The 24,076-nt window shown below is 34.2% G+C and overlaps 1 protein-coding gene across 3 annotated transcripts in view; it reads right to left on the bottom strand.

The window, feature by feature from the left end:
• MAPK6 (mitogen-activated protein kinase 6) overlaps positions 1–24,076 on the bottom strand; it is a 50,746-nt gene that overhangs the window by 3,637 nt on the left and 23,033 nt on the right. For 2 of the 3 annotated variants that reach the window (XM_031955209.1, XM_031955210.1), the window contains 2 exons: positions 23,644–23,808; positions 150–351 (listed from right to left, as the gene is read on the bottom strand). In XM_031955209.1, the coding sequence (XP_031811069.1) occupies positions 150–351; positions 23,644–23,808 (367 nt within the window). Of the gene's footprint in view, positions 1–149; positions 352–21,614; positions 21,785–23,643; positions 23,809–24,076 lie in introns of those variants that run through there. The other variant, XR_004232380.1, reaches the window with a different exon arrangement.

Genomic DNA, 24,076 nt, shown 5'->3' with positions numbered 1-24,076 from the left:
AGAGTTTAAGAAACACAGATAAAAACATGGCATTTTTACTCACACAACTTTTGCAATGACACATCAAAAACAAACAAACCCACCATATGTTGTGGGTTCGTAGAAATATAGGTCAATTATTAAGTAGTTTAATATAAAATCAATTTTACCTCTCCCAATTATAAATGTGACTATGAGTTTCATCCATGAGCAAAATATCATCAACTTCATCTTCAATGTGAAAAGGATGGCTTGAAATTGGTTCATCCATTGGAAAGGAATAGATGCTCATATAAGGATGGGACAGAGCTTCTTCTGCTGTCAATCGATCCATGGGACTAAATGTCAAAATTTGCTCCAGGAAGTCCAGTGCTACAGAGGTAAAAAAGGAAAATGTTAAGAGAAGTACTTTTCTAAAAGAAAAACAAACTCAGTGATACATCAAACGTGATTAAGCATTTACTATATATAAGACATGATGCTACAAAGATTTTTAAAAAATTACAATCCCTAACCTCAAGAAACTCATATTTTATCTGGGTATAAGAAGAAACTAGAAAGATAAGACAATGTATCACAAGATAAGAAGGAAAGAAGAGATCCAAACAAAAATTTCTATGTACATTTGAGGAAAACAATCATTTCAATTCAGAGATTAAGGAAAGTGACACCTAATCTAAATTTTTAAAGAGAAAGATTTTTTCATGCCTGAGTATATACCTGTGTTATGATAGCTGTGATAACCTTTATTACTTCATGTTACACAACAGGAATGGGGGAATCCCCTTGCATACCAAGGACATCAAATTATAGGCAAAAGCAAACAAGGGTGCAATATCACATAAAAATAAAGTTAATATATTTTTGTCTAGACCTTTCAATATTTTCTCTCCTTTCTAAAAAAAAAACTTACCTGATTTTTAATTTTTTAATGATACAGAAGTTTATTCAATAAAAACAAATATTTTAAAATACTTCAGTTCTACATTACAGTCAATTAAGAAAGAAAAGCAGTAATGGGAGAAAGAAAAAAGGAGCCCTTTTCTCATCAATTAATCAAATTAGTGATTCAACAAAATCATAGATCAATTCTTCTCTAAATGGCACCACTTTCCTTTTCTATCATTTCTCCCATTCCAATCACTGAATGGTTTTTAACTAATGCATTAGTTGTCTAATGGCTATGCTAGAATCCCTACTTGGATTGAACTATGTAGTTAGTCATTTTACTGGTCTCTCATTTTGGGTTTTTTTTTTTTTTTGTCTTTTTTTTCTTTCACAACATGACTATGGAAATGTCTTGCATGACTATATTATGAAAATGTTTTGCAGACTATACATGTATTACCTATATTGAATTGCTTGCCTTCTCAATGGAGGTGGGGTAGGGAGGGAGGAAGGAAGAGAATCTGGAATTCAAAGTTTTAAAAATATATGTTAAAAATTGTTTTTACATGTAACTGGGGAAAAAATAAAATACTAACTAAATAAAAAAAGTTTACAATGAAAAAAAAAGATACTGCCCTCCCCACTCTCCTAATCTTACCCATTTGATCTACTGTGACTAACTGCCAAACTCACCATTTGCTTTCTCTGTTCTTAAGTCATGCAATATAACTACAGAAAAATAAATAATCAAGAACAACGGGAATATTGTATCATTTCAATTACTGAGCCAAGCTTAGTAATTTTAAAAATTAATTTCTTTGGGCTCCAATAACATCTGTATAGCTAGACAGTGGTCTGTTTAAGTTAAATTTAAATGTAATTAAAACACATTTATATTATCATACAAAGTATGTGATAATGAAGTACTATTCTTGTACAAAAAAATTCTTACTATAAAAGATCATTTATTACACTTTTCTCAAGTTCAAGTCCTAATCCACAAATCTGAAATGCATTCTACTGGAAAGCTTATTACTATCTAGTGCAAATTTCCACATTTTCCCTCATCCATACAACTTAAATTTGTCTCTAAATTCATCGGGGACAGAAAATGTTATTCTGGTGTAAGGCAAATCAATCTACCAGTACTCTAGGAGTTCATTCTTCTTCAACTCCTAAACAGTTATTATTTTCATTCCTTCTTTTCTCTCATCAAGCTTTTTAACTATTTTTTCTGAAGTCCCCTAGACTTTAAATAACCTTTGCTTCAATTTGTTTTCCTTTATAACTACTGTTCTGTTTCCTTTGACCTGCTTTTTCACTGCCAATTATTTCTGGACATTAATATTTCCTCTAGTTTTTTGAAGTTATCAGCAGACTATCAAACATGATAAAAAAGCTCAAATATCCATGAAGCAAATTTGGTAATAGCAAAAACAAATGAAAACACAATCTGATCTATGATACATAAAGATCCAGGGAGTCATGCTTCAATGCTTCACCAAGGATACAAAGGCAACCCCAAATTCTCAAATACTTTATCAGCAGTCTGTAAACCACAGCAGGTTTTGCCACTTTGGAAAGGATTTGAGTATGATCTCACTATGTCTGATTTCTAAGGATAAACATAGCTGAGCAGGGAGAGACTACACAACAGTAGGGTGGGCCACTTGATGATGAATTGTTTGGCAATGAAAACTATAAAAAAACAAAAAAAGTCAAGAGTTTTAAGACGCATAGTTGGCATTTTAAATGTGAAATTTTCCTGTCTCTTCAGGAGACATAATTTGGGAGGTACTCATCATTTCATTACATTCTTACTACATAGAAAAATTTAGTTATTACAATCATGTCTGACTGTGACCCCTTCTGGAGTTTTCTTGCCAGATAATGGAGTGGTCTACCCTTCTATTTTTCAGCTCATTGTACAGATGAGGAAAATGAGAAAAACAGGGTTAGGTAACTTGCCCAGGGTCACATAGTAAGTGTCTCAGCAACTAAGTCTATTTCTGGATTTGAACTCAAGGCCTGCCATGGCTGTATCCACTGTGCCATCTAATTGCCCTTACAGAAATGATAACAAAAGAAAAACGGAAGTTGTAACTAAATGAAAGACTTGTTCCCAGCTTCTTCCCTTAGGAGAGGCAAATGAAAGGGCTGGTAGAATTGGTTTTGCTGTGTGATCCAAGGCTGCCATCTTTAATAATCAAGATGAAATTACAGGGAAAAAAAAAAAAAAAGACAACTGGGAAGAAAACTGTAGCTTATGTGCTAATCTGTTTCAGAGTAGGAGGTAGACATATTTTAAGAAAAGCTCAATGAAAAGCTCAAAATTAAATCAACATACACTTGTTGACTTCAATGCAAAAATAGGAACAGGGAAAGACAGTGAAATATGTTGTTAAAAAAAAAAAACAGAACAAAAAATAAGTACAAAATGATAGAGCTAAGAGCTTAGAGTCCAGGGGCCCTCAAACTTTTTAAATAGGGGGCCAGTTCACTGTCCCTCAGACTGCTGGAGGGCCAGACTATAGTAAAAACAAAAACTTTAGTTTTATGGGCCTTTAAATAAAGAAACTTCATAGCCCTGGTTGAGAGGGATAAACGTCCTCAGCTGCTGCATCTGGCCCATAGGCCGTAGTTTGAGGACCCCTGGTTTAGACTATACAGAAGTTACATGTTTAAATATCACATATACTTTAAGAGTTAGGAGTGGACATAGTGAGTATCAAATAACATTTTTTAAAAAGGAAAGCTATTATATCCTGATAGAAAATAACTGGTTTTAAGTAATTTTTCATCTTTTGAATTCATTTTGAATCAACTGTCTTATGTAATAAGGTCAAACTGTCAACTTATTAAAGCAAATATAAAATCAGTAACAAATAATAAAAATAAGATGTGGATATTTGAGGCAACTTAAACCTGACATGTATAAACAAGTTGTTTCATGCTAAAAAATGGAAAAGTTATTAACAGATATAACCATTTCCAAAGAAAATTGGATCGATGTAAATCAATTGCCATAATAAGGAGACCAAAAGAACCCAAATGCTTCCTCTGCCAGAAAACCACTTGATCTTCTTGCCAGGGAGAAATGGCAGCCAAAAATACTGATTCAGACTCTAACCTTATAAGGTTCTCACTGAGGACAACAGTGGAAGATTTTGAGCAATATCACCTCATAAAACAGTAGGAAGCAATGGAAAAAAAAAACAAGTTTACAGAAAGCTTGTTCAAAGACCCAGTTAAGTCAGATCATCCTAAGAGCATTTACAGATGAAACTGAAAGGACAACAAGTATGAAAAATGAAAGATCTACAAAGATCTGTACATCTAATTATTTTCACCATTAAGGATAGTGAAGTCACTACATTTAGACTCTAACATCACAGTTCTGAATGTGCTTTCTGAGGAAATGGAAATGGCACAGACGAAAACAAAAATGGAAAAAAGCTGGACTCATCCAAACATGTATGTAGGTGGTCTATTGCTAGAAGTGACATAAGTTTGTGGATGTTGAGGTATTCATTTTCAACATATCTGAAAAAGGGGAAGATAACAAAAGTATTTCTGATCTTATGACCACCATTACCAAAAAAAAAAAAAAAAAAAAAAAAAAGTGACAGAATATTTTTTTTTAAATAGCTTTTTATTTACAAGGTATATGCATGGGTAATTTTTCAGCATTGACAATTGCAAAATCTTCTGTTCCAATTTTTCCCCTCCTTTCCCCCACTCTCTCCCCCAGATGGCAGGTTGACCAATACATGTTCAATATGTTTAAGTATAAGTTAAATAAAATATAAGTATACATGTCCAAACAGTTATTTTGCTGTACAAAAAAAATTGGACTTTGAAAAGGTGTACAATTAGCCTGTGAAGGAAATAAAAAATGCAGGTGGACAAAAATAGAAGGATTGGGAATTCTATGTAATGGTTCTTAGTCATCTCCCAGAGTTCTTTTGCTGGGTGTAGCTGGTTCAGTTCATTACTACTCTACTGGAACTGATTTAGTTCATCTTATTGCTAGGATGGCCAGGTCCATCAGAATTGATCATCATATAGTATTGTTGTTGAAGTACATAATGATGTCCTGGTCCTGCTCATTTCACTCAGCATCAGTTCATGTAAATCTCTCCAGGCCTTTCTGAAATCATCCTGCTGGTCATTTTTTACAGAGCAATAATATTCCATAACATTCATATAGCATAATTTATTCAGCCATTCTCCAATTGCTCGGCATCCACTCAGTTTCCAGTTTCTGGCCACTACAAAGAGGGCTGCCACAAACATTCTTACATATACAGGGGTGACAAAATATTCTGATAACTAATAACCCATATGCCTATGAATAGTCATATAAATTATTTGGCTACCTTAATAACCTCTTGCAAATAATTTTTCTTTACTATTTTTCCCTCATTTTTCCCTTGGGAATTCCCTTCACCCAGTTTTTTTTTTTTCCCCAGGACTTTTATCAAAGAATAGCACAAAATATAAAAGAAAATGAGTAATACATATAAAGGTATGTGCTGGTTAATTCTGGGGGATTATGTGCTTTTGAATATTCCTGATTTAAGATGATGGAAATCATGTAATATTTGGTACAGTGGAAAGAACACTGGCTTTGGAGTAAAAATGCAATTTCAAATTCTGAGTCTGCTATTTATTACCTACATGACAATTTTGTATAAGTAAATTACTTAGCTTCTCTAGAACTCAGTTTCCTCAACTCTAAAATGAAAGAGTTGGACTGACTAGCCTTTCCTTTCCACTTTATGATAGTAAAAGCCTTAGTTAGAAAGACTAAAACTAATTCTTTAGCAATATGGGTAGAACACCAAAACCAACTATCAAGGTGAATCCTAATAGGCTGAGATGTGAGTCTGGGATGAGGCAAATGAAAAATAGGCAATCCCACCCAGCTAGCTGATTTGCGTTTTGGAAAGAAAGACCATCTTTATTGGAAGACAAGGATGCTCTGATATACTGACATCAAATGAGGCCAAAGATCCATGACAGCAACAAAGAATAGCACGCATACTGGTTATAGTATATTATCCTTGTCCCCATTTTCATCTCAAAACCCTTTCAACATCCCATCCCAATTTCTCCTTTCCCCAAACTGACAGTAGTACACTGGTCCTATCTGCCAAGATCAATACACTCCCCTCCCACTTTTCAAGCACACTGCATTCTCAATCATCAGCCCTGCCCCACTCACTCCTCCCTATTTACTGATTATTTTCCTACAACTTTCAGACATAATGAAGTCTCTCCCCATCTTTTAAAAAATACCTTCCACTAGACTACCACCTTCCCTTCTCAAGCCATCATGTTCTATCTTTTCCCCTCCAAACTCCTCAAAGTGTTTATACTTGCCGCTTCTACTTCCTACTTTGCTTTCTTCTTACTCCCTCCTCCTCAATGCTTTATAATCTGGCTCCTGACATTTAATTGTTACTGCTCTCTTTAATTACTAAACAATCTCTTATTGCCAAACTTGATAATCTTTTCTCAATCTTTCTGCTGCAATGGACACTATCAATCACCTTTTTTTCTTTGGATACTCTCTGCTTTCTAGGGTTTTGTCATATTGCGCTCTCTCTCTTCTGGTTCTCCTCCTCCTCTATGCTCCTTTAATTCACTTTCTATACTATTTTCTCAATAACTCACCAGCCTCCTGTAGATTTAATTATAACCTCTAATGTGAATGATTGACAATATACAATCCCAGTTTCTTTTCATGATCTTCAGTATCAAGATATTTCAAATTGGATGTAGTAAAGACATCTCAAAATCAACATGTTCAAAAATGAATTCATCTCATTCCCCTCTTCAAACCTACCCTATTTCTGTTCAATCTATCACCATCCTTTCAGATTTATAATCTTGGAATTGTTCTTCACTTCATATCCAATCATTTCGTGATCATGCCATTTCTATTTCCAAAAGATCTCTCAAAGAACATTGGGAAATGAGTGTGGACTGCTTGCCTTTTTGTTTTTCTTCCCAGATTATTTTTACCTTTCTAGATCCCATTTTTCTTGTGCAACAAGAAAACTGTATAAACATGTACACATATATTATATTGAGGATATACTTTAACATGTTTAACATATATGAGACTGCCTGCCATCTAGGAGAGGGGGTGGAGGGAAGGAAGAGAAAAGTTGGAACAGAAGTGATTGCAAGGGTCAATGCTGAAAAATTACCCATGCATATGTACTGTCAATAAAAAGCTATATTAAAAAAAAAAATTAACCCTTCATAGCTCAAAAAACTATCATCTTAGTTAAGGGGACTTAGCACCTCTTATCTAGATTATATAGGTAATAAGGCTCTTATCACCTCTTAGATAGATTACTACAAGAGTCTTTTATTAAGCCTATTTGCTCATCCACCAATTGTGGCAGTTAAACCAAGTTACCTCTAAAAATCTTCTGACAAAATTCAATTCAAGGAACATTTATATAAATCTGTGACCATAAGGTATCAGGCCATCAAGACTGAAAAAGACCAATTTCACAAATATCCACAAGATTTATGTGAAAACCACACCATTCAAACTCCAGTAACCCCAAAAGTCTCCATTTGGTCTTCAACCTTTCCAAGTCCATGATTTTGTACAGATAAATTTCAACTATCTTTAAGTTGGATCTTTTTAAGCCCAATATAAAGACAATTTTTTAAGAAACTATATTTGACATAGAGGCTTGGAGAGACTTACATGAACTGATGCTGAGTGAAATGAGCAGAACCAGGAGATCATTATATACTTAAACAACAATACTGTATGAGAATGTATTCTGATGGAAGTGGATATCTTCGACAAAGAGAAGATCTAACTCAGTTCCAATTGATCAAGGATGGACAGAATCAGCTACACCCAGAGAAGGAACACTAGGAAATGAGTGTGAACGGTTTGCATTTTTTTTTTCTTCCCGGGTTATTTTTACCTTCTGAATCCAATTCTTCTTGTGCAACAAGAGAACTGTACAGTTCTGCACACATATATTGTATCTAGGATATACTGTAACATATTTAACATGCATAAGACTGCCTGCCATCTAGGGGAGGAGATGGAGGGAAGGAAAGAAAAAGTTGGAACATTAGTGAATACAAGGGACAATGTTGAAAAAATTACCCATGCATATGTTCTGTCAATAAAAAAGCTATAATTAAAAAAAAAACTAACTATATTTGTCTAGATATAATATTCTAATTTGCTATGCTAAAATTGGGAAAAATCAAGAAATATTTAGTACTGCACATCTACTTTTGAACAGATTCTAACTTGATCTCCCTACAGACATCAACCAATCACCAAATGACTGAAGAGAGACAGGTAAGGAATGTCTATGATGAATGTCTTCCTACCACAACTTCTCAATCTGACAACTAGCCTTTCAGAGAAGGTAGACATTCCTAGCCCTCATAAGTATATGGTTCTTGAACAAAGGTTAAAATACCTCCTGTCTAATCCTCCTACATATTGTAGCAATGAATATTTCAAGATTTGCCTGAATTTAGTTGGGTATGTTATTTATTAGCAGGAACAATTCATATCTATATTAAATAAGTAAATTTCCTCACACTTGGAGATTTCTGTTAATAAGGTTTTTTGATTTATTTCCTTAATGTTTACTGCTTATCATTTAGACTGTGGATAATTTTGTGGTATATACACTCTGACTTTTAATTTACTGTCTCCATTATTTTTTTCTGAGGTAGTTGGGACTTTCCAGATATCTCTAGATCTACATTTTACCTCTTCATTTCTATCATTAATGCCCCTTGAACTTTGAGTCTTACTGCCGTTGCCAGAATTTCCAAAAGAATGTCAAATAAAAACATGTATCCCACCTCAGTTATTTTATCAGGATCAAAAGAGGTAAAATATGTAAAATGTTTTCTAAACCTTAAAATGTTATTTAAATGGTAGCTATTTTTATTACATGCTGTAATTTTCTTAGTTCCTGGAAGTCTTTGGAGCGGTGTTCTTGGTTTGGTTTTCTGGTGGTCTCTGGGGCAGTCTTCATTTCAGTACAGTAATCACCCAAATCCTTTATTATCTCTTTCAAAGTCTTGTCTCCTTTCCTGGGGCTTCAGCTAGCTTTCTTAAAGGCCTTCCGGAGTCTTGGTTTCAGTGGATAAGTGCAGGAGACCAGGCCAGCCACCAGGAGCCCGACCGAAGATGAAACTGAATTTTTCTCTCCTCCTCTCTGAGAGCTTAAGCTCCAGCCTTCTCTTCTAAATTCTCTAATAGTTTGGTGGCATCAAGTCATAGATCAACTAATGATAAGTTTAACTGCCTGTCTTTCCGTAAACCCATCAACAGCCATAAAGTTTTTCTTTTGTTATCTTATTACCAATTTGTTGGGTGTGGAGGCTGTTTTAACTGGCATTTCCCTAATCATTTGCTATGCATAATTTCATGAGTTTTTGTTAGTAGTTTGGAGTTCTGCTAAGAAATGTTCGTATCCTTCAACCATTTATTCATTTTAGAATTTGGGGGGGAAGGAGGGAGAGTTCATGTTTATTTTTGTTCCCTATGGATATAAGAGGCCTTATCAGAGATATGATTCAAAATCTTTCCCCATTGCTCCCCCATTGATCTCTATCCCAGAAACACTATTTAGTTACAAAATCCCCCCCCCCCCCCCAGGCAATTGGGATTAAGTGACTTACCCAGGGTAGGTGTTGTGTCTAAAGCCAAATTTGAACTTAAGTCCTTCTAACTTCAGGGTTAAAAAAGCTTTTTTTAAAGTGTAATCCAAATTCCTACTTGAATATCTTAAGTTCATTTCTATTCATTCTTTACTTAAAAATTCTGCCTGGAATAATAACTGAAAAAGGTACCTGACCCAATCCTCTTCTAATTTTTTTTTTTTAAATAATGGTATGATCTTTCAAAATTTCAGGTCTATTTGGAGCTTATTATGGTTTATGGTGTAAAGATATTAGTCTAATCCTAATTTCTACAAAATGACTTTCTAGTTATGCTAACAATTCTTGCTAAAGATGGAGTTCTTCCCCAAGTAATTTTTGTTTTTAGGTCTACTTCAATTGTTCTTGATTCTTCCTTTATCTAGCCTGCTCTGTTGTTCTTCTTTTCAATTTTTAAAACCAGTACCAAATAATGATTATAATTACTGTTTTATGGCATAATTCCAGATCTAGATGTGCTTTTTCCTTTATTCATTTTTATGATTTCCCTTGAGATCCTCAGATCTTTTGTTCCTCTAAAGGAAATTTATTGTTTTGTCTATGTTTTTAAAGTATCCCCTTAGCAGTTTATTATAGCACCAAATGTATAAAATAATTTGGGGAGCATCATTTTTATTACTGAACAGCCCAAACGTAATACTATTGCTTCTGCAATCAGAACAAAGGAGATTAAATGAAAAAAAGCAAAATAGCAAATGTCCAAAGGGATGATTGCTGTTTCATTTTCTATTCTACTAATTTGTTCCTACCTCCTTTAAAAAAAATGTGCTAAACTTTCCTTTGAATAACTTTTGTTCCTTTTCTAATTCCTTTAAGTTTAAGTTGATTTATTTTCTCCTTTTTTCTTAAACACTTAGTAATATAAATTGGCTTCTAAGTAAAGCATTGGTTACATTCCATATATTGTAACATGTCATTGATAATTATCTTTTAAATAGTATTATTTTTCTGATTTCTTTACCTCAATCACTATCTGACAGATTGTTTTCAGGCAGATTTGTGCACATATTCTTTCTGCCTTTCTGACCTAACTGAATCAATTTGTGTGTTAGTGTTCTCAAGGTTTTGTAAAGATATTTCTTCCCCTTTCTCCCCCTCCCCCCAATGCTTCTCTTTCCATTATCTGTTATTCAACTCAATAAAAAAGTTTGGGGTTTGTTTTTTTTTTTAACAGTAACACTGTTGATCTTTTCACTTGATTTGTCACATACTGATAATGAGATGTGAAGGACCTTTGTTATATTTTTGCTTTTTTTTTTGTTTGTTTTTTTTGGGTTTTTTTTGCTGCTTAAAGTCAGACTGAAGGAATAAAGCCCTTGACTTGGAATAAGGATCAAATCCAGCTTCATACAATCATTAGTTGTGTGTCGCTGGATAAGTCACTTAAACTCTGTCTCATTTTCCTCTTTTAGAAAGCCTTTCTCCCAGGGCTTATTGTGAGGATAAAGTAAAATAAAACTGGTAAAGAACTTTACAAACTTTGAAGCATTACATAAATGGTAGTTATTATCACCCTTTAATGAATTTAATAAACTTTTTGATTCATTGTTACATTAATTTCCATTCACTTTCCCTTTCATCACTACATCCTATTTTTATTTTATTTCAATTTCTTTCTGACTTCTTCTACCTTATGAGATACCATTGCTGGCAGTGTAGGGCAATAAGAATACTTTCTAGCTTGGGTATTTTGCCTACTGATCAATCTCATGGGTATAAGAAATCCCAGGATATAGGAAGTAGTAAAAGTAGTAGTTGTAGTCACTTAGTAGTAATAGCTAGCATTTATATAGCATTTTATGATTTTCATCAAAGCATTTTATAAATATCATTTCATCTGATTTCCACAACAACTCTGGGAGGAAGGTGTCATTATTATGCCCATTTTACAGTTGAGGAAACTAAAGCAAACAGATTATCTAATTAACCTGATTAGAATCACACAGTTAAGTTACTTATTTGGGATGGGATTAAACTCAAGTCTTCCAGACTCCAGGCCCCAACCTTTATCCATTATGATACTTAGGTACTAAACAAAAGTACTGAACAAATTCCTGAGTTAATAAATGTTAATCTGGTTTTTGTTTACTTTAAAAACTGCCTTGGCAGTTGGGAAATGGCTGAATAAATTATGATATATAAATGTAAAGGAATATTATTTTCTATAAGAAATGATGAGCAGGATGATTTCAGAAAAGCCTGAACAAAGACATGAACTAAGTGAAATGAGCTGAACCAAGAGAACATTCTACACAGCAACAAAATCAAGAGCCAATGACTGGCTCTTCCCAACGATGAGGTGATTCAAGGCAATTCCGATAGATTTGGGATGGGAAGAGTCATCCACATTCAGAGAAAGAACTATGGGAACTAAATGTAAATCAAAGGACAGTGTTTTCACCTTTTTTGTTGTTGTTTGTTTGCTTGGGTCTTTTTCTTTCTCATTTTTTTTTTCCCTTTCACCTTTTGATCTGATTTTTCTTGCACAGCATGATGAATATGGAAATATGTTTAGAAGAACTGTACATGCTTAACCTATAGTCAATTGCTTGCTGTCTAGGGGAAGAGGGAAAGGGGAAGGAGAGAAAAAATTTAGTACACAAGGTTTTGCAAAGGTGAATGTTGAAAACTATCTTTGCACGTATTGGGAAAAATAAAATATATTTTAAAAAAACTGCCTTGGGAGAACGGTTACATAAACGGACAATTTTATGATACTATGAGATTTTTTGTTGTTGTCTACTAATTTGTTTTATTCCTAAATCTTATGCAGCCCTCTTTTCTAGGTTTCCTACTCAAAGGTGTACACACCTACATATATACATACCCCTAACTTATTTTTTTTTTTTTTTTGCTGAGGCAATTGAGGTTAAGTGACTTGCCCAAGGTCACACAGATAGAAAATGTCTGAGACCACATTCGAACTCAGGTCCTCCTGACTTCAAGGCTAGTGCTCTATCCACTGTGCCACCTACTGCCCCACACACACCCCTAACTTTTTTTTAACTAAAGATGAAACTAAGCTTATAAATATACATTACTAGAGAGCACTGAAATAGAACAGTGGATTCCTTACAAAATATTATACCAATAAACTAGGAAATATTTTATTATATATATTTATATACATGTGTATATAAATAATAGTATAAATATATATGTAGGACATATATGCAGAATTAGCCTTTAATAAAATCCAATGTACATTTATTTATATATTGCTACTCTATTTCTCTACTTTTGTTAATTATATTCTAATAACAGTTTGGTCCAGCTTATGCATAAGTAAGCTTATGCTTACTTTTCTAAAAGCTTAAGGAAGTCTTTCCACTCTTCAACAATAACAAATCCAATTCAGAGGTAATCATTTGAAACAACGGTGGTCACTAGTGGTCATTAAACTGTACTTAAGGATTCCAGTAAGTTGCATACTGATTTAATTTTAAAATGTAAATTATTTGTTTTATTACATTTTTTACCTATTTTGTTAAATATTTCCAAATTACATTTTAATCTGGTTTAGGCCACACTTTGGAAGTACTGTGGATCATGCATTTCTGACACCTCTGAGCTGGAGAATTCTCCCTTCCTTTGGGCCAGGGAATCTCTTTAAATATCCTCAAGGAGAAATTTGGGAAGGGGACTAACATGGAAAAATTTGTCTCCCTGCCAAATAAAATACCAGAAACATTGAAAGGGAGATCAGAAACTGAGGGAAACTATTAGAAATGTCAGAGCTAAGTTAGGGGAAATGGGGTTTCTCTAGTACATAAGGGAGTGTCAGAAGCAATCCTTACATTTGTCTTCCTTCCTAGAACTGCCTCCCAGAAGTGTTTACAACAGTGAAATTATCAGTGACTATGTAGGTCTTGAGGAATGAAGCTTCTGGGGGCCTCAATCAGGACTTTTGGTTTTGTATCTCAGGATAAGAAAGAGAGCCTATAATACACTTCAAAATTTCATTCCAATAAGCATGGCTTAACATATATTATGTTTTATGGATCATCATTTAACTTTCTGGCAAGGTCAATGCCTTACTATAAAAATTAGACATTTAGAAAATCTGATACCAAATGGTAAGGAAAATGGAAATGAGATTACTTCTGATCTCCTGCTTTCTATGAACTTTACTTTTCCCCTTCCCAAATCTCCATATACACCTGCTTTTTCTAACTTTTATTACATATTTTATCTTGATTTTAAACTGGTTCTTCTCCCCCCACCCCCACCCCCCGAGCCCCCACTGGATGTATTTTCCCACAAGCAACACATTGATGGATATTATTGATCATATTTCATATTTGTTATAAGTAATACATTTTCTCATTTTCTTATTGTTCTTGCTGTCTACAGGAAGTAAACTATCACTCTCTTTAAAATATTTTAATATTAAAAAGTATTACATAAAACACAATTAAATCTCACCCCTACTCTAAACCTCTGCTCATTCTCATTCTTGTTTCCTTGTGTGGGCCCTATTTGGGCCCACTAATACTAAATGGTTCTTTTGCCTTCAAAGATTTCTCTGTAAAATCAATAGCAACTTTTTTTTACAAGATGAAGAATCATAAACAACATCATTTAACTAAAGCTGCCCAACCTTCTCATATTGGTTTTGAAAACTCTTCTGCCCAAATATCCTCAACTGATGAAACTCCCTCACTCCCTGAGCTTCACAAATCACATATAAAGGTTTTCTGACCACAAGTATTCTGCTGGGCTTGTGAGCAGGCTCATCTTTATAAAAGAACCCCAGGCATCAAATTGAATGGTTCTTCCACAAATATGGGCCATGAAAAAATAATTGTTGCTAGCTCAAGACACTGAGTGGCAGGCACACCTTGGGAAATGGCATTTATATACTTAGCTCTGAAAGAGTGATTCACTGCTTACTGCAACTAACTCCATGTGCCTTTGTTGACCCATGAGAATAACAAGAAACCCCATTACACAGCTAAATATTAAATGAATATCCTGTAACTTGGTGTGCATATCTGGGTGATTGCTTAGGCAAAGTCCATAGTTAATTGCTTTAATTACACATTGAAAGACAGGTTCTTCCTCTCGAGATACCCTTGAAAATTGCAATATAATGTTTTATGCCTGTCATAAAACACCCCAAACAAAACTAACCCCTGACAAATACTCTTCAGCAGACCATGAATAACTGATACTTTTTCCCTCTTATTGAAGAATGGAGTGTACATATGACTAGCTTTTGAACTCACTTGCTCTTTTTAGTCTTAATGAAGGTCCTCTATACCTTTTAGAACGAAGAGTAACAATGATGTTCTCCCTTTAAAAGCCTGCAAAGAGATAGCCTGACAAACAAAAGGTCTATAACTGACTAGATAAGATAAATGAACACCATCATGGGGGGGAAAAAAAGGACAACTTTCTCTAGGTCAGATCACTACACTATCCAAAACTACATAAAAGACTTCTGGAACCATGTAGTTTTGAACCAGCAAACTGATTTTAAGGATGGATGGATCACAAATTATGAAACCAAAAATCTCTGTAGAACATGTACAAGTTACCCAGTAAACACACAGCCATGAATTGTAAAGTCACAGATTCAAAGTGCCATGCATTTAGAGCTGGATGGGACCTTAAAAATCTCTATGATCCATTTTATAGATGAGAAAACTAAATCCTGAAGAGGTTAAATGACTTGTCCAGGGCTCCATATCTGGGATCTCAGGGGAAGATTTTAACTCGGGTCTTTCTGACCTCCAAGCACCACACCTCTATATCATATCACCTCTTTGTCTCCCTCTCCAATTAAAAAAAAAGAAAAGAAAAGAAAATATGACTCCCAACCATGAGTCAGATTCCAGAACTTCCAGGCACTGGGCTTCTTATATTACACTATACTTTGAATAAGAGACAAAACTCTAGTATATGACCTTTAATCAATTGAATTTTAAAAAGAAATCTATTTTTAGAGATCCCAACTTTACTCCCCAGATGATATCCAATCCTCCATTAACTAAGAAAAGCTCCAGAAAGAAATCTCCCAGGACTTCAATGACAAGTATAAAAATGATACCATCAAGCACTTAGTATAATAATGGTAAGACTAACAAATTATTGGACAGATATCCCAAGGGGGTCAAAAACAGAAATTAAGGTCCCATATACAACAAAAATTCATAATATTGTTTATAGAAACAAATTTGATACTCATCAATTGTGGAATGGCTAAACAAATTGTGGCATATGAATGTAATTTTAATGAAATTTAAGAAAAAATGATTATAGAGAAGCAAAGGAAGATGTATATGAACGATTCAAGGAAGAACCATGAAAACAATACACTCAATGACAATATAAACAAAAACCAACAAAAAAACCCTGCAATCATAATAACCAAGCTGGCATGGGAGGAGGAGGAACGGGGGGGGGGGGAAGATATGAAATGTGTTTCTCCCTCCTTTTCAATGATAGTAGACTATGAGAGAGGAACACTACCAATACTAGGCTCAATTACTGTGATGATTTATTTACTACTTCCCCCTCCCGGAAGGTCTTTATGACCAAAGCAGAACTAGAGATCATTACTGATCACAAAATAGAAAATTTCGATTATACCAAACTGAAAAGTTTTTGTACAAACAAAACTAATGCAGACAAGATTAGAAGGGAAGCAATAAACTGGGAAAATATTTTTACAGTCAAAGGTTCTGATAAAGGCCTCATTTCCAAAATATATAGAGAATTAACTCTAATTTATAAAAAATCAAGCCATTCTCCAATTGAAAAATGGTCAAAGGATATGAAACAGACAATTCTCAGATGAAGAAATTGAAACTATTTCTAGTCATATGAAAAGATGCTCCAAGTCATTATTAATCAGAGAAATGCAAATTAAGACAACTCTAAGATACCACTACACACCTGTCAGATTGGCTAAGATGACAGGAAAAAATAATGATGATTGTTGGAGGGGATGTGGGAAAACTGGGACATTGATGCATTGTTGGTGGAGTTGTGAACGAATCCAACCATTTTGGAGAGTAGTTTGGAACTATGCTCAAAAAGTTATCAAACTGTGCATACCCTTTGATCCAGCAGTGTTACTACTGGGATTATATCCCAAAGAGATTATAAAGAAGGGAAAGGGACCTGTATGTGCACGAATGTTTGTGGCAGCCCTTTTTGTAGTGGCTAGAAACTGGAAACTGAATGGATGTCCATCAGTTGGAGAATGGCTGAATAAATTGTGGTATATGAAAATTATGGAATATTACTGTTCTGTAAGAAATGACCAACAGGATGATTTCAGAAAGGCCTGGAGAGACTTACACGAACTGATGCTGAGTGAAATGAGCAGGACCAGGAGATCATTATATACTTCAACAACAATACTATATGATGACCAGTTCTGATGGACCAGGCCATCCTCAGCAACGAGATCAACCAAATCATTTCTAATGGAGCAGTAATGAACTGAACTAGCTATGCCCAGAAAAAGAACTCTGGGAGATGACTAAAAACCATTACATTGAATTCCCAATCCCTATATTTATGCACACCTGCATTTTTGATTTCCTTCACAAGCTAATTGTACAATATTTCAGAGTCTGATTCTTTTTGTACAGCAAAATAACGTTTTGGTCATGTATACTTATTGTGTATCTAATTTATATTTTAATATATTTAACATCTACTGGTCATCCTGCCATCTAGGGGAGGGGGTGGGGGGGTAAGAGGTGAAAAATTGGAACAAGAGGTTTGGCAATTGTTAATGCTGTAAAGTTACCTATGTATATATCCTGTAAATAAAAGGCTATTAAATTTAAAAAAAAAAAAAAAAAAAAAAAAACCTACTTCCCCCTCCCTTTTTTCCTTCTCTAGCTGACCAGAAAATACAAAAATGAAGGGAATATCAAACTATATCAATAAAAAAAATTTTAAAGAAAAAAATTAGGTTTTCCATTTATTTTTTTTACAAGCAGAAATATAGGTATATAAAAAAAAAAGCTTACTTATTTAGCACCCATATGTACACAAATCCTATTATCTTATTTCCAGGAACTTTTCTATAATGATATTATACAAAGCCTGAAATAAATGCACTGGAATAGTTTCCTGGCAAAATCAATTTCTCTCAAAATGAGAGATTCATTTAGTATGGTAATGCTGTAGGGTAAGTGACTTGAAATGAAAATAGGTACATTACATCTAAAGGACTGATAAGAGTTTAAACTTTTATATTATTTAATACTAAAGTCTAGTCTGTTTTACACCAAATGAACCGTAGATGTGTATACTTCTTTGATGTTAATGGACCAAAATGGAAAAGGGAACCCAGACTTAATACAATTGGATATTATTCCTTTTTTCAAAAAATAATTTTAATTATTTTCCCTTCTTTTTAAAAAATTTTCTTTATTTAAAAAATAGAAAAAAGAAACAGAAAAGGAAAATAAAATTTAAGAAAACAAAACTAAAATATCAAGGATTCAAAATACACAATTGCCAGTCCAAGAAAGGATATATTTCTAAGTGTGTGTGCAATGTAATGTAATGTAATAGATATATATACATACACACCCTCCCACATATATTCACATCCATCCAGAGCCACACACATATACCTATGTAAATATATACGTTTCTACACACACACACACACACGCCCACATGTAAACATGTATCTAAAACAGTATTAGTATGGCTGACATAAAACATAGCGTTCTCTCTTGATTGAATCCTTAAGTTTGTTTTTGTCTAAGATCAAAGATTACTAGCTATACCTTTTTTTCCCTAATAAATTCTACTCCTGATCCTTGTAGTGTTTGTGCAGTTATCTTCTTTCCTCTACCTGATAACTCTCAACTTGCCTTGCCATTACTTTAAAAAAAAAAAAAAGGACAACTTTCTCTAGATCAGATCACTACACTATGCAATACTACTTAAAAGACTTCTGGAAACATGTAGTTTTGAACCACACTCATGGATCCCTCCATTGTCTTCTTCCCCAAACCTTTGCTTCCCCTTCTAGCCATCCCTCCTCTCCTTATCTGTTTATATAGATGTTGGAAATTGCTAATAATCCATATGTAACCCATGCTCAACATGAGATTTTCAGAACTATAAGCCCTCTTCCCCCTTCTAACAATTGTGTCTATTCTTCCTCTGAACCTCATTTGTAAAACATAATGACTATTTTTACATTTTCCCAGATGGTTCTGCTTTTCAGAATCAGATTATGCTCAATCCTACCCTAATTATTTTTTGAGCCATCCTATTGTTGATGTCAACATATGGTACACATTTCCATGTGAAAAACATAAAAATTTGCTCATGTTAAGTTCTTCGAAACTGATCTTTCATATTGGCTCTTATATGTTAAATTTGTTGAGTTTAGATTTAAAGTTCTGAAAATTTGAGTTTTTTTTTTTTTTTTAAATTTCTGGGGTTTTTTCCATTGAATATTTTGGATATTGTTTCTGGATATATTTTTGGCCACAGGCCTAGTGCTTTTGATTGTCAGTAGATATGATTCCAGGATCTGCAGTCTTTTATTGTGGCTGCTAAGTCCTATACAATTTTAATTGTAGTTCCAGAGTATTTTAATTGTTTTTTCCTTGTAAAATTTTCTCTTTGATCTCGGGGACTAAATTTTAATAATAATATTTTCCACAATGTGTATTTTCCACAAAGCATTCTTTTTGAGGTGGTGTTTTCTTCCTATTTCTACTTTCCCTTCATATTCTATCACTCCAGGAAAATTTTCTTGGATTATTTCTTGCATTATTGTGTCAAGACTATTTTGGGGGACTCAAGCTTTCGGATAGTCCAATTATTCTTATATTTTCTCTTTTTGATCTATTCTCCAGATCTGTTGTTTTTCTTACAAGAGTTTCACACTCTGTTCTTTTTTCCCCATTCTTTATATGGTTTTGTTATTTCTTGGTCTCAAAGCTTTACTAGCTTCCCCTTGCCCAATTTTAATTTTAATTTTGGCCTCTTTTTAAATTTAATCTCCTTTTTTAATTGATTAACTTTTTTTCATAATCTTGCTTTTCTTGGATGGTTGTTTTTGTTTTTTCCCTTGTCTCACTTGATTTTTAAATTCTTTTTGGGGAGTTAAATTCTCTCTGACAGAGAGCCATTTAATGTTATTCTTTGGGGTAAAGCAGCTTTTTTACTTCAGTCTCCTCCACTGAAGATGAACCTTGGTCTTCTCTATTCCCATAGTTAGTTCCTATGGTTAGGAGGTTCTTTGTCAGTTCATTTTTTTCTTCCTTTTAAAATAAGAAGTATGATTGTAAAAACAGCTAATTGTGGGATGGGGAGATGGTACCTCACTCCAGCTCTCCCCTCTGACCTGGAATCCCAAACCAAAAAAGCTCCACCCTCCTCCAAAGGCCCATGGTCAGCAACATCCCTACCCTACTGCCTCTGCACTCACCAGGTGCGCTAGTTTCTTCCAGCCCAGGGCCATGTCTCTACAGCACAGCTGAGCCAGGCACTCAATCAGCTGAGTTAGGGACTCAGAACCCCCCAATTCTTCAAGTTATCTGGGAGGTGAAAGCTTCTGTGGTTCTGGCTGAATTTCTGCCTAACCCAGCTCACCCCAAAAATCCTCTCACTAATATTTCTGTGGAGCTAGCCAGGAAGTTATTTGTAGGTCTTACCTTAATCTTTCATCAGTGTATGTTTGCCCTGAGGCACAAATTTGTTGTTTGTGGGGGAAATATGGAGAACCTGAAATTTACTAAGCTACTCCTCTATCTTCCTAAAATCCTTCTCCCCTAACCCAGTTTTAATTGGATATTGTTTCTTTACAACATATCATACCATTATTGCTACCACTCATACAGTTGACCTCGACATCTTCAGATGTAAAGCTATAGATTCTGAAATGAAAATTGATTAGCAGGATGCTCAAAGTTATCAAACTGTGCATACCCTTTGACCCAGCAGTTTTTCTACTAGGCTTGTATCCCAAAAGATCTTAAATGAGGGAAAGGGACCCATGTGCAAAAATGTTTGTGGCAGCCCTCTTTGTTATGACAAGAAACTGGAAACTGAGTAGATGCCCATCAACTGGAGAATGGCTGAATGAATTGTGGTATATGAATGTTATGGAATATTATAGTTCTGTAAGAAATGACCAGTAGGACGATTTCAGAGAGGCCCGGAGAGACTTACATATGAACTGATGCTGAGTGAAATGAGCAGGACCAGGAGATCATTATACATAGCAACAAGATTATGTGATGATCAGTTCTGATGAGCATGGCTCTTTTAAACAATGAGATGTTTCAGGCCATTTCCAATGATCTTGTGATGGAGAGAACCATCTGCACTCAGAGGGAGACTGTGGAGACTGAGTGTGGATCACAAAATAGTAATTTCACTTTTTTGTAGGTGGTGGTGTTTGCTTGCATTGTTTTCTTTCTCATTTTGTTTTCTTTTTGATATGATTTTTCTTGTATAGCAATTGTATAAATATGCATGCCTACATTGGATTTACATATATTTTTACCGTGTTTAACATATATTGGATTACATCTAATGGAGAGAATGGGGGGAAAATTGTAATACAAGGTTTTGCAAGGGTCAATGTTGAAAAATTATCCTTATATGTTTTGAAAATAAAAAGCTTCAATTAAAAAAAAAATAAAAGACTAGCAATTGTGGAGCAAAAAAAAATTAGTAGCTTTGTGAGTCATAGCTTAATTAATAGAAATTTCTGATAAGATACAAATGGATATTCCTGACGTCTTAATGTTTTGGAGAGGGCCAAAGCTATAGAACTTTCGAATAAGCCAAAACTACTAGTGCTTCTCTCACATCTTCTATGCTAAATTTAGTATCCTTCTATTCCCAGCATTTTTTTTATACTATCGTAAGAATAGTTTCCTTTTAAACATCTAATATTTGTAGTTTCTAAAGACTTTGGAAAATGGCCATTTTGATGAGAACAAGCACACCCTACATTTAAATTAAAAAATATACACGACTACAAAATCAGCAGCTTCTGTCAGGGTACTTACACCTTTGGCTTCTTTATAGGTCCTGATTTCTACAATCCTTGATTCTAGATTAAATCATATCTCAAGTTCCAAGCATTCTACACAGGAATGAAAACTTTCATTCAGTTGTCTTAAGGGGATATATCTATTGACAGGTACAAGAATTTTCCTTATTCCATCTTGACAAGTCCCTGCACAAGGGAGAAAAACAGGCCTCTTATGAATCTTCCTTCATCAACAGCATTTACAATGTACCAGGCAGTGGGCTAAGTGCCTTATCAATATTGTCATTTGGTCCTCACAGCAACCCTGGGAGCTAAGAGCTATTATTCCCATTTTACAATTGAGGAAACTTGAAGCAAACAGAAATTAAGTGACTTTGTTCAATGACGCACAAACATTAAGTTTTTGAGGTAAAATTTTGAACTCGGATCTTTCTGACTCCAGGCCAAGTACTCTAACCATTGGGCTACTAGTTGCCTTAATCTCCACATAGCTACCATTTTCATGCCTCGACTTTTCCCCACTGGAGATCTTTCAATCAACATCTAACTATTTGTTATTCTTGCAGGAGACTCGGGTGAGGTATATCCTATTTACAATCACTTGTCAGTGGGAGCCTATTCTTTCTTCCCCTTCTGCTCTCCTATGGACAAAAGAGTAACCAAAGTGCTTCATTATCCAAATCCAGGCACATATACGAAAACTAACACTTATTCATTCAGATATAATATCTCATAAAAAAAAAAGTTCCTGGCTATTATGCAAAAATTAAAAATCTATCTATGCAAATCCTGCATCAATAAAACAAAAAAGCTTCATTCTTTTTTGACTGACCAAATCAATTTGAATATCCTAAAAAATAAAAAAAAAAAGTATTATTTCAACATTCATTTTCATTTTGCCACACAATGTTTTCTTGGAATATGTATTATGTTAATATTAAAATGGTAAAACATACTGTGTTCCTAACCCACATACTATTCATCTTCATTTAACTTCCAGAACTTTACTGAAACGGAGATATTTTTTTCAACTAGTAAAGAGTAGCTGGAATTTGTTTTCTTTTGAGGGAGGCAGGAAAAGGGGAAGGAGGTAGTGGATATCTCTAACTGCCCAAACTGTTTTAGAAAATGACAACTCTAAAAATGAAAACAAAACATTTTGTGCCACTGTCAGACTGAACACTAGAATGAATAGGCCACATGCTAAATATAATCCATGATGGACAAACAAATTTTAAAGAAATATTCAAAAATAAAAACTTTCATTATTAATATTTGCCTCATAAAAATATCAACAATTAACGTTGAATGATTACTACTATAGTTAAAATCCTTTGTATTTTGTTTATATTAATACTGATCTAAAAAGATAAGTGACATATACCCTGATATAAAACTAAAAACTAATAGTCAACTAATGTTTTCAATCTCCTTACTTTTTTCTCTCATACTGTTTTTGAAAAATACGGTTTTCAGTCATACTTCTTTGTAAGAATTAGTATCTGACACATATAATATAAACTATTACTCCACATTTACACATTCTTTATATGCATTCATACTCAACAGTTCTACTCAAAAGTCTTTTTACCCTCCATCTTTACCATCCCTCCCTGCCTCTAAGTCTTAGAACATTGCCCTGCCCTGCAGTCTCACTCCATGCTGCTGATTTCATTATTCTCTTTTTCTTTTATATCTTTTCACAACCACACCTTCATACTTATACAAACAGTTTACCCTTGGTATGACTTCCTAGAAATCAGGATACTTAATGACAGTAGCCATCTTTCCCTTATTATTACCAATGGCACCCAAAATAGAGAAGCTAGAGAAGAAATAGGGTTAGATCCAGAAAGTGATAGGCAAAAAAGTGACAAGAGACAAGTGAAATATGAAGAACAGAATAGTAACAAGAATAATGCCTTTAGATATGGAAAAAAATATATGCATGTGCATAAAAAAATTTCCTTGGCAAGATTAAGCTTTCCTTAGTTTGGCTAAGAAAATATAGAGAAAACAACATAGTTCATCTCATTTCAGATTACCTTCACGACTAATTCCTGGAAGCAGCTGAATTAAGGGTTTGTGTGGCTCAGTCATATCATTTTTTATGTAAACCGGGATTACACTGAGAAGCTCCTGACGATCTTCCTCATGTACAACAGGAATAGATTCTAAAATCAGCTGCATTTGTTCAAGTTCATGTGCACCTGAATAAGAAATATAAAATAAAACATATAAAAACAATGACCCAAGAGCACAAAAAAACTGCCAAAAGATTATGATCTCTTCCTTCAAATTACTTATGTTTTATCTGTATATTTAACTTTCAATGGAATGATAGCTCCTTGGAGTCAGGGTCTGTCAAAGAAAAACAGATTTAGAACTGGAAGGATCACCATCAAATCTACCTCCTCCCAACACTCCGCAATCATAAATGAAAAAGTAGATACCTAAAGAGACTAAGTGATTGGCTAA

Source organism: Sarcophilus harrisii, chromosome 2 (genome assembly GCF_902635505.1).
Source record: "Sarcophilus harrisii chromosome 2, mSarHar1.11, whole genome shotgun sequence".
Classification (NCBI taxonomy): Eukaryota; Metazoa; Chordata; class Mammalia; order Dasyuromorphia; family Dasyuridae; genus Sarcophilus; species Sarcophilus harrisii.
Note: the sequence above shows the minus strand (reverse complement) of the source record. Positions and strands in the feature narration are given on the sequence as shown.